This window comes from Physeter macrocephalus, chromosome 8 (assembly GCF_002837175.3).
Source record: "Physeter macrocephalus isolate SW-GA chromosome 8, ASM283717v5, whole genome shotgun sequence".
Taxonomy (NCBI): Eukaryota; Metazoa; Chordata; class Mammalia; order Artiodactyla; family Physeteridae; genus Physeter; species Physeter macrocephalus.
Window position 1 is genome coordinate 106596558 of NC_041221.1, and position 12884 is coordinate 106609441.

The 12884-nt window shown below is 34.0% G+C and overlaps 1 protein-coding gene across 4 annotated transcripts in view; it reads right to left on the reverse strand.

Moving 5' to 3' along the window:
• FBXL17 (F-box and leucine rich repeat protein 17) overlaps positions 1-12884 on the reverse strand; it is a 496293-nt gene that overhangs the window by 469414 nt on the left and 13995 nt on the right. For all 4 annotated transcript variants that reach the window (XM_055086703.1, XM_024119152.3, XM_055086702.1 and 1 more), the window contains exon 3: positions 11059-11316. In XM_055086703.1, coding sequence (XP_054942678.1) covers positions 11059-11316 — 258 coding nt within the window. The remainder of the gene's footprint in view (positions 1-11058; positions 11317-12884) is intronic.

Genomic DNA, 12884 nt, shown 5'->3' on the forward strand with positions numbered 1-12884 from the left:
AACTCAAGAGTAAATGAAAATTGAGAACATACATGGAATAATCACTTGATTAATTTGTTACACACTAAAAAGATTTTTTAGAAAACCAGCAAAAATGCTATTTTAGCACCAGTACATAGAAACATTTGTTACTTATTATTAATGTTTCAAATTTTAAAATACTGTGATTAAAACTTTTGCAGCTTAACTTTAAAAACATGGGAAGCCATCAAATGTCCATCAACAGATGAGTAGAAAAAAATATGGTTTATATATACACTAGAATATTATTCAGCCATAAAATGGAATGAAACTGATATATGCTACAACATAGAAAAACACTGAAAACATTATGCAAGTGAAATACGCCAGACACAAGAGTTAATATTGTATGATTCTACTTACAGGAGATAGCTAGATAGGCCTAGAAAGTATGCTAATTAGAAATTAGAATAGAGCCTACGATGGTTACACAACATTGTGAACATACTTAAAGTCACTGGAATTGCACACTCAAAAGCTGTTAAAATGGTAAATATTATGTAGATTTTGCCACAGTAAAAAAAATCAACACAATGAAACAGCAAATGTCAATAAAACCTGAGATAAAAAAAACAGTCAAGAGAAAGTGATATTTCTTCCCAAACCTGTTTTTTCTAATTATAATTATTATAACATAATTACATTAGATATTAAATAAACCAACAAATGAGAAGGAAAAAGAAAGCTATTGCTAAAAAAAGGAGGTTGAATGTTTTATGTTCAATGAAAGCAAGCCATAAAAGTGCTGATGAATTAGTTTTCAGTGACAACTATAAAGTTATAAAATACTGAGAAAATCATATTCTAAAACAAGCTGCACCCATATTCATTCATAAGTAGTAACCGCCTGTCCCACTTCAATTAAAAAAAAAAAAAACTGAAAATCATGGGTGCCACATCATTGTTATAGCTTAAAGTAAAATAAAGTCAAACTCTAACTAGCTATCTCTAACTCAAGAAAAAGGCCCTGACCCTATATCAAAAGACTCACTACGGAATCTACAGTTACATAGTATTTTTTAAGTAAAATGTTTATACTACATATTGATTTTTGTGATTCTATCATTTAAATGATTTTCAGTTAACTGACCAACTTCCATTCTCAGGCCCAGAAGGCTTATGCTGAATTATAACAATGCCTGCCTATACCTCACTGGGATGTGGAGAAGATTTTTTAAAAAATAACACAAATGGAAATGCTTATTAAGGCACACTGCAAAGCATATAAAAGTACTAAATAAATGTTTTATATCTCTATTATTATTAATGGGTAAAGAAGGAAACTATTAGAACACTATTTATTAGGATTCATGTGAAGGGAACTTTTTAGAAGTATTCAATACTATAAAGATAAATTTCCAGAAAGAAGCCTTCTTGAATTACATGAAGGCTCAATACCCCCAGTTACAGATGGAAAATTTTCTCTCTAGTCATTGAACTGAAAATTCCAGCTTAAAATGCTAGATATGACTCCACATGACATGATTCAGAGATCAAGCAAAATGTAAAGAGAATATTGGCTCCATAACTTCCCAACTATGTGAACTTGGACAAGTTACTTAACTTCCAAAAGATTCAACTTTTCATCCTGAAAATACCTCAGCGCTGCTGTGAAGATTAAATTGGACAACAAAATATGAAAGCACAAAATACAATGCCTATCATATAGAAAGCACCCAAAATATATTTACTTCCCTTTGCAAATGTGATGCTAATTTAGAAACAGAATACTTAAAACATTCTTAAATTACCTAAATGTAACACATTTTGATAAAGGAGGCTTTTCAAAATCTCTAGTTTCTCAGTCTCATTATAAATATCACTTATCATGATAGGGATAAAATGAGTGTCATGTAATCTGAAAAGGGGAGGAAATGAGCTAAGTGGATTTAGTATGAACTCAAGACATCCCTGGATAAGAATGCCAGCCCTATCACTTATTATTTTATTTCAGGTAAATTACTTATGGTCTCTCTGTAACTGCTTCCTCATCTATAAAAATGAAATAATACCTATCTGACAAAGTAGCTGTGAATCAAAAGAGAAATTAAATGTATGAACATATAGTTAGAATATATGAACAGTGCCCTACCCATGGTAGATACTCATAAAGGTTACATACTTGCTCTTTACTTAGTTGACTGAGTATCACTAGAACATGTAAAGATAGATTAGATGAGACTGACATTTTCCTTTATCTCACAGAAATTCAGCATCTAAAAACAAGTAATGGTTCTTTTTTCCTTTACTTTGGTAAAATATATCTAACATGAAAATTCCTATTTAACCATATTTAGGTATATAATTCAGTGACATTATATTCACAGTGTTGTGCAACCAACACCACTCTTTCCAAAACTTTTTCATCACCCCAAATAGAAACTCCCTACCCATTAAGCAACAAGTACCCATTTCCTACTTCCCCTAGCCCCTGAAGCTCTCTACCTACACTCTGTTTCTGTGAATTTGCCTATACTAGGTAATTTATATAAGTAGAATCTTATATTTGTTCTTTGTGTCTGGACTATTTAACTTTGCATGTTTTCAAAGTTCATTCATGTGGTAACATGTACAGTGTTTCACTCCATTATAAGGCTGAATAATATCTCATTGCATGACATACATTTCATTCATTCATTCATCTTTTAATGGACAGTTGGGTTGTTTCTACCCCTTGGCTATTGTGAATAATGACAGAATGAAAATAAGTGAACAAGTATCTATCTGAGTCACTGTTTTCAATTATTTGTAGGTGGAATTGCTGGGTCAAATGATAGTTCTATGTTTAATCTTTTGAGGAACCACCAAACTGTTTTCCACAGTATGTGCACCATTTATATTCCCACTAGCGATGTATGAAGATTCCAATTTCTCCACATCCAAAGAAGCACTTTCTTATTTTCTGGTTTTTGCTTTTTTTTTTTTTTATTAATATCCATTGGAGTAGGTGTGAAGTGATGTCTCATGATTTTCATTTGCAATTCTCTAATGACTAATGATGATGAGCATCTTCTCATGTGCTTGAGGGCCATTTGTATTTTTCCCTTGGATAAATATCTATTCAAGTATTTTGCCAATTTTTCAGTTGAGTTCGGGGGGGGGTTATTGTTGGATGGTAAGAGTTCTTTATATATTCTGGATATTAAACCCTTATCAGATATACGATTTCTACACATTTTCTCTCATTTTATGGGTTGTCTGTTCACTCTCTTGAGAATGTCATTTGAAAAAAAAAGTTTTTAATTTTAATCAAGTCCACCTTATCTGTTTTATACTTTTCTTGCCTATTCTTTTGGTGTCATATTTAAGAAACCATTACTAAATCCAAGGTCATGAAGATTTGTACCTATACATTCTTCATAGAGTTTTATAGTTTTAGCTCTTAAATTTAGTTCTTTGATCCATTCAGAATTTATTTTTGTACATGGTATAAGGTAAGGGTCCAGTTTCACTCTTTTGCATGTGGACATCTACTTTTCCCAGCACCATTTCTTGAAGAGTGTTCCTTCCCCCACCGAATGTTCTTGCCACTGTGGTAAAAAAAATCAACTGACCACAGATGTGAGGGTTTACTTCTGGACTCCCAATTCTACTCCATTCGTCTACATGTCAATCCTTATACTAATATTACATGGTTTTATTTACTGTACCTTTGTAGTACGTTTTAAAATAAAGAAGTATGAATCCTCCAACTTTGTTCTTTGGATTCAAGATTGCTGTGGCTCTTCTACGTCCCTTAAAATTCCTTATGAGTTTTAGGATGGATTTTTCCATTTCTGCAAAAACCACCATTGGAATTTTAATAGGGATTGCATCAAATCTGTAGCCCACTTTGGGTAGTATTATCTTAACAATATTAAGTCTTCCAATTCACAAGCTCAGGATGACTTTACATTTATTTAGGTCCTCTTTCTTTCAAATATGTTTTGTCATTTTCACTGTATAAGTCTTGCATTTGCTTGACTAAATTTACTCCTAAATATTTTATTATTATGGATGCCATTATAAATGGAATTATTCATTTATTAGGCCAAACAGTTATTTTGTGGATTCTTTAGGGTTTACCATATAAAAAACAACATTATCTGCAAATAGAGATAGTTTTTTGTCTTCCTTTCCAATTAGGAAGCTTTTTATTTCTTTGTCTTTCCTAATTGCTCTGACTAGAACTTCCAATACAATTTTGAACTGAAGTGGCAAAAGTTGGGCATCGTTGTTTTGTTCCTGAACTTAGGGGAAACGTTTTCAGCTATTCACCACTGAGTGTGATATTAGCTGTAGCTTAGTCACATCTGACCTTTATTATGTTGAGCAAGACCCTGCTATTCCTAGTTTATTGTGTGTTTTTTATCATGAAAAGGTGTTGGATTTCACCAAATGCATTTTCTGAGCTAATTAAGATGATTATGTGGGTTTTTTTCCTTCATTCTGGTAATGTGGTGTATTACATTGACTGATTTTTGTACGTTGAGTCACCCTTGCATTCATGGGATAAATCGTATCTGGTCATAGTATATAACCCTTTTAATATGTTGTTGACTTCTGTTTGCTATGTTTTTTTGAGGATTTTTGCATCTATAGTCATTAAGGATGTTGGTCTGTAGTTGTCTTCTCTTGTAGTGTCTTTGTCTGGCTTCAGAATCAGGGTAATGCTGGCCTCGTAGGAATTAGCAAGTTTTGTCTTCTTTTAAGTATTTTGAAAGAGTTTGAGAAGGACTGGTATTAATTCTTCTTAATCTGTTAAACCAAATTCACCAGGGAAGCCATCTGATTCCTGACTTTGCTTTGTTGGAAGCATTTTTTTTTTTTTGCGGTACACGGGCCTCTCACTGTTGTGGCCTCTCCCGTTGTGGAGCACAGGCTCTGGACGCGCAGGCTCAGCGGCCATGGCTCACGGGCCCAGCCGCTCCGCGGCACGTGGGATCCTCCCGGACCGGGGCACGAACCCGTGTCTCCTGCATCGGCAGGCAGACTCTCAACCACTGCGCCACCAGGGAAGCCCTGTTGAGAGGATTTTTATTACTGATTCCATCTCCTTACTTGTTACAAATCCGTTCAGATTTTCTACTTATCCCTGAGTCAGTTTTTGTAGTTTTTACATTTCTAGGAATTTACCCATTCCATCTAGGCGATCCAGTTTGTGGTATACATAGTGGTTCATAATTTTCTTGTATAATCCTTTTTATTTCTATAAAGTTAGTGGTACTATCTACTCTTAAATTTCTGATTTAGTAAGTTGAATCTTCTTTTTTTCTTAGTCAATATAGTTAATGGTTTATCATTTTTGTTGGTATTTTCAAAGAAACCAGTTTTGGTTTCACTGATTTTATCTAGAATTTTTCTGTTTTCTAGTTCATTTATCTCTGCTCTGATCATTATTTCCTTCCTTCTGTTAGCTTTGGGTTTAGTTTGCTGTCTTTTTCAAGTGCCTCCAGGAGTACAATTAAGTTACTAATTTCAGATTTTTTTTCCTCTGTAAACATAAACTTTTACAGCTATAAATTTCTCTCTAAACATTATTTTTGTTGCCATAATTTTTGCTATACTGTGTCTTCATTTTCATTCATTTCAAGATATTTTCTAATTTCCCTTGCGATTTCTTCAATGTTCGATTGGTTGTGCAAGAGTATGCTGTTTAACTTCCACATATTTGTGTATTTTCCAGTTTTCTTTGTGTTACTGATTCTTAGATTCATGTCATTATGGTCAAAAAAGATACTTGCATGGTTTCAATCTTCCCAGATTTATTAAAAGTTGTTTTGTAGTCCAAAATATCATCTAATCTTAAGAATATTCCATGTGTACTCTTCTGTTGTTGAGTGTAGCCTACTGTATATGCCTGTTAGGTATAACTGGCATACAGCATTGTTCAAGTCCTCTAGTTTCTTGTTGCTCTTTCTCTGGTTGTTCTCTCCATTACCGAAAGTAGATTATTAAAGTCTCCAACTATTAATGTAAAACTGTCTTTTCCTCCCTTCAAGTCTTTCCATTTTTGCTTCATATATTTAGGGGCTGTGTTGTTTGAGTCATATATGTTTATAATTGCTATATCTTCCTGATGAATTGAAACTTTTATCAATATATAATGACCTTCATTGTTTCCTGCAACCTTTTTTCACTTAAAATTGATATTTTTTCTGATGATAATACAGATCTTCCTCAATTTACAATGGGCTTACATCCTGATAAACCCATCGTAAATTGAAAATATCGTAAGTCAAAAATGCATTAATACACTTAACCCATTAAACATCATAGCTGAGCCTAGAATACCTTAAATGGGCTCAGAACACTTATATTAGCCTATAGTTGGGCAAAACCATCTAACATGAAGCCTGTTTTATAATAAAGTGTTGAATATCTTATGTAATTTCACTGAAATTGAAAAAGAGAACAGTTGTATGGGTACAGAATGGTTTTAAGCGTATCAGTTGTTTATCCTCATGATTGTGTGGCTGACTGGGAGCTGCAGCTCACTGCTACTGTCCAGCATCGTGAGAGAGTGTCACGCCGCATATTGCTAGCCTGGGAAAAGATGAAAATTTAAAATCTGAAGTACAGTTTCTACTGAATGCATATGGCTTTCACACCATCAAAAAGTCGAAAAATTTTAAGTTGAACCATCATAAGCTGGGGACCATCTGTATAGCCACTCTAGCTCTGTTTGGTTATTAGTATTTGAGTGGAATATCTTTTCCCATTCTTTTACTTTCAACCTCATTGTGTCTGTATCTGAAATGAGTCTCTTTTAGACTTTATATGCATGATTGATTATTTTTTTTATTCTGCCAATCTCTACCTTTTAGAGAATTTAATCTATTTATATTTAAAGTACTGATAAGGAAGGATTTATTTCCACTGTTTAGCTATTCATTTACTGTATGTTTCATACTTTTTTTATTGTTGTTCCTCAGCTCCTCCATTACTGCACTTTTTGTATTTGGTAGATTTTATGCAGTGTACCATTTGATTCTCTTCTTATTACTTTCATGTATATATTTTAGTTATTTTCTTAATGGTTATCATGGAGATTACAATTAACATCTGAAACTTATAATAACCTTATTTGAATATTACCATCTTGGTTTCAATAGTATACACCCTATTCCTGTACATCTCTATGCCTCCTACTTTATATGGTTATTACCACAGATGATACATTATGTGCCCATTAACAAAGATTTATAAATACTGTTCTATACATGTGCCTTTTAAATCATATAGAAAAAAATAGTTAAAAACCAAAAATACAATAAAGCTATCTTTTACGTTTACCTATATGGTTACTTATACTCGCATTCTTTTTTTCTTCATATGGCTTTCAGTTACTATCTAGTGTCTTTTTATTTCAGCCTGAAGAACTCTCTTTACCACTTCTTGTAAGGCAAGTCTACGAACGAACTTCCTCAGTTTTTGTTTACCTGGGAATATCTTAATGTCACCTTTATTCTTGTAGAACAGTTTTGCCAGATACAGAGCTCTTGGTTGACATTGTTTCTTCAACACTTTAAATATGTTAGCCAACTGCTTTCTGGCTTCCATGGTTTCTGATGAGAAATCAGTTGTTAATCCTATTGAGATCCCTTGTATGCTATGAGTCACTTCTCTGTTGCTTTCAAGATTCTCTTTGGCTCTAGATTTTGAAAATTAGACTATTATGTGTTTTAATGTAGGCCCCTTTGAAATCATCCTGCTTGGAGTTTCTTGGATGTATAGATTCATGTCTTTCACCAAATTTGAGAAGTTTGGGCCATATCATTTCTTAAAATACTCTTTCTGCCTCTTTCACTCTCCCTTCACTTTATGGTATCCCACTAGACTCTGTTCACTTTCCTTCATTCTTTCTTTTTTCTGCTCCTCAGACATGATCATTTCATTTGTCCTATTCAGGTTCACTGAGTCTTTCTTCTGCCTGCTCACATTTGATGCTAAATCCTTCTACTAAATTTTTTATATCAATAATTATACTTTTCAGCAGCAAAATTCCTATTTCATTCCTTATTATACTTTCTAGCTCTTTATTGCTATTCTCATTTTGTTCATGCATCATTTTCTTGAATTCCTTTAGTTCTCTGTCCATGCCTTCCAAACCTTTCAACTTGATCTACAGAATCAACAATTCAATCAATTGCTATGTTTAAGAGTAAAAAAGAAAAAAGTACCAGGAAAATTCATCAATTATGAAAGCTCCATACTAGGCCTTTTGAAACTTTATTATACATTTTTAAGTTGTTAATTCACTAAAAGTGTAATGTAGTCCACATCAGAGCTTATCAAATATCACTGGGTCATGAAATTAATTTACTGAGTGGATCAAGATCAACATTTATTTAACATACCAGTATAGAATAGAAAATATCAATTGCACTGTTCATAAGGCTATATATTACTTCATAAAACTTTTACTTCTATTTTGTGTATCTATGAAAGCCATTCTCTTTCTACTATACCGTAACACTATCCCAAGAAAGAGGCTAAAAGAGGACACACCCTACCACAGCACCATCTTAAGCATAGGAAAGGATTACTCATTGTACTGCAATGAGGTTCATATGCAATTACTTTTAAAAATTACTTAGAATGAAAAAGATTTATTTTACTACTTTTATCAGATTATTACTTCATATATAACTAATTCATAATTCAGAAACCATAAAAATCTGAAGCAAACATCTATCATAAATTAATGGGTTCCGGGCTTCCCTGGTGGCGCAGTGGTTGAGAATCTGCCTGCTAATGCAGGGGACACGGGTTCAAGCCCTGGTCTGGGAAGATCCCACATGCTGCAGAGCAACTAGGCCCGTGAGCCACAACTACTGAGCCTGCACGTCTGGAGCCTATGCTCTGCAACAAGAGAGGCCGCGATAGTGAGAGGCCCACACATCGCGATGAAGAATGGCCCCTGCTTGCCACAACTAGAGAAAGCCCTCACACAGAAACGAAGACCCAACACAGCCAAAAATAAATAAATAAATTAATTAATTAAATTAATGGGTTCCAAAATACCTCACATTCTAGGGAAGATTTACATAATTAGTCTCAAAGCTGTAAATATTAGATAAATTCATAATACTTAACTGGCATATTAAGTCTTGTTCCTTAAAGAACTTTTTAGTTTTCCTCTATTTCAACCATAAATATGACCTTATTTTTCAAGGAACACCCTTGGCACTCTGGTCAACTGGTACCTATTTGTGTTATATCAGATTTAAATATATAGCAAATTTAATCCATTTCTTAATAAATACACAGACTTTTTTAAATGTTTCATTGTGAAGTATAACTGGCTGGGAAATTTCTGTCACAAAAAAATCATGCCATGTTTATAAAATTTATAATTTACCTCAAAGATTGATTTGTTTTAACAGACTTAAGAACTTCATAAAATGCTTTGCTAGTGAATAATCCTGTACATAGCAGAAATAGATCAGGACAAATATTACAACAGGTAAGACTGTTGTTGCACAATTAGCCTGTGCAGACAAAATAGCCTCCCTTATAAATTTCAGGATTCTTAACACATAAAGTGGATTGACACACCTAGTACTATTTAGGATAGTCTTTCCAAATTTCTTCTAATACTGAGCTTTCAGTTAATTCATATGCAGTGTTTAAATTTAGGGATCTTCAGGGACTTCCCTCGTGGTCCAGTGGTTAAGACTCCGCGCTCCCAATGCAGGGGGCCCGGGTTTGATCCCTGGTCAGGGAACTAGATCCCACATGCCACAACTAAGAGCCTGCATGCCACAACTAAAAGATCCCACATGCTGCAACTAAAAAGATCCTGCATGCTGCAACTAAAAAGATCCTGCATGCCGCAACAAAGATTTCACACGTGGCAATGAAGATCCCACATGCTGCAATTAAGACCCGGCACAGCCAAATCAATAAATAAATATTTAAATAAATACATAAATTTAGGGACCTTCATATTATTTCTGACTTCGTCTCAGATCAGACTTAAGTCTAGGACTTTACTGATACTCTGCTTTTCCTGGGAACTATTAGGACTACATCTCAATTCTAAACTTAAAAAATCGTTCTGACAAAGTTCTTGAGTGGAACTATTAATTCTTTCTTTCAACAAATGTTTGCCAAGGGCACTGTAGGTAGAGTGGGAAATGTGCATAGCTTCTGCCCTCATGCAACAGGCTCTTTTATTCGAGGTCTATAAGAGTACAGTCTATTGGCATGGAAAAGTGGAAAGACTGTAGGGCAGTAGGGCTTTGGAGAATCCAAGCTTCAAATCCCAGGTCCACTGTCTACTACACATTAGGCAAGTTTCTTAATCTCTCTAAGCCTTAATCTCTTCCTTTACAAAATGAGTTTAATATCAACTATTTCCACAAAGTTATTTCAAAGGTTAAATAAAAAATACAAAAAGTGCCTAGTACAATAGAGGGAACATTACTAAATATTCAAAATATTCACAAATTCAGGGACTGGCACACAGAATCCATTCAATATCCACTCTGAGACAAGAAACCTTAAATACCATTTCCAAAGAAAGTGAATCAACCAGAAAATACACATGATACTACATTTAATCCAATTATTGTGCCTAATATAGGTAATTACCATCTTTTTCTTCATTTTATACTCCTTAACTTGGACTTCCATTTAAAAGATATTTTAAAATATGTAAGCATGTCATCTAGTAACATAAAAGAGGAATTAAAAGTTAATTTTTAAAACCTCATGCTGACCCAAACTGCATACTGTTGTTACCTAAAGCAAAATTTCGTATAAAATTTAAGTAACAAAAGAATAAATTAATAAAATGGCTGGTCAAAGAAGTTCAGGCACTTATTAAAAAACACAAAAAAGTTAATTTATCAATTACAGCCATGGCACTCTAGTTCACTAACCCAAATATTCATAGATACACAAAAAGGATGACTTATTTTAGTCTCTGAACATTACAATATGTATGTTGCTACGTATGTTGCTACAACATAGCAATCTTTCAAAGTGTTGCTGGAAGAAAACATGTTGAGTTAATACAAGTAAAACCATTTTATAGATGCTAAAATTTACCTGTTTGAGTCCTTCATCAGTAAGTTTGTCCTGGTTGCCTACATGAACTTTCTGAAGTAAAGGACAATGAGAGGCAACCGCAATAATAGAGGTGTCAGAAAGCTGTTTACACCTGTAGGCTGTATACCTAAGAAGTCCAGGACATTTAAATGCTAGAACACACACGCCAGTATCAGACATACTGCGACAATCAGAAATGTTGATTTCAATTATATTTTGACTTCTTGATGCAATTTTTTCCAATAATTCATCAGTGACCTATGAGAGGAGAGAAGAAAAGCAATAAATTTAAAAATCTGCTAAAAGTAGAAACTTACATTCTATTCTTCTATTAAATTCTCTCCAATAAATATAATAATTAGATTATAGCATGAAAACCACAATCAAAAGAAAACCTTCTTACTTAATCTTAAAGCACAATAAGAACTGTGGTATAATAAAACAAATATATTTGGTCTTTGTCTCCAGTTCCTGGAGCAGAGCTCCTAAAGTTCTAGGAATTTCCTGAGTGATAGGAATGTCTTTTGTTATTTTTAACAAGCCCCTTTTACCATGCCTGAGTTTATACTAATGAAATGACTTAAGTTGGGGCCCCTAGATAGCTTCAGGATGGGGGCTGGTCACCAGAAAGACCAAACACCATGTGATTAGAGGGTGGAAACTTTCAGCCCCATCCTCCAACTTCCTGGGAGGGAAGGGGAGCTGGAGACTGGATTATAAAAACTCTTGAACACTGAGATTTGAAGGGCTTCTGGGTTGGTGAATACATCAAAGTGCTGGGAGGTCAATGTGGATGTAAACAATATAGAAGCTCCAAACTCTCTCCCCCCATACCATGCCCTATGCATATTTACCATTTGGCTGGTCCTGGTTTACATCCTCTATACTAAATCAGTAAACATAGTATTTTCCTGAGTTCTGATCATTCTAGCAAATTATCACACCTAAGGAGGGGGTTGGGGGAACTTCCAAATTTACAGCTGGTCGGTCAAAAGTATAGGTGGCTCCTAGGACTTGTGACTGGCATATGAAATGGAGACAGTCTTATGGAACTGAGCCCTTAACCTGTGAGGGCTGCACTAACTCCAGGAGTTAGTGGCATAATTGAACTGAATTGTTGGACACGCATTTGGTGTCAGAGAGTTTGTTATCAGAATGGAAAAAAACACATATTTGGTGTCAGAAAACACCAAGTGATAATGTATGTGTTAGTTTTCATTAAACGCCTAAAAATCTATCCTTATTAGGAAAACATACTTTAAACTTTCAAACTCACCAAAAACTCCCCACAAACAAAATTGTATTGAGATTTGGAGTTGGTTCTCTTTTTAACCCAACAAATAGTATATATATCAGCCATCATGATGTATGACTCTTGACTTTTCACACTTATTATGAGATGATACCTACCAAAGTATATAAATTTCAATTGTTTTACTACTTCTATCAGAATACATTACATATAACTAAATCTATAGCTTAGACAATATATCATTTTGGGTTTCAGCACACTGAAGACTTCATAGAAAAGTCCATTAAAAAAAGTTTTTCTCGGAAGACTCAAAGCAACATGTAAGTAACCTTAAAATTCATCTGCTGAAAAATTCATATGGCCATCTCAATTCTTTAAACAAATTTTAAAAACCAACCTCTACACATTCCCTGCCCAATCATATTTCCAAAAAAAGAAAACAGAGTTAACATTATTCAAGTCTTTTGTGTAAAAATAATGATGAGAGAAAATGCACATGATGAAATTTAGAAAGGAAAAAGAAGAGCTTCCCTGGTGGCGCAGTGGTTAAGTATCCGCCCGTCAATGCAGGGGA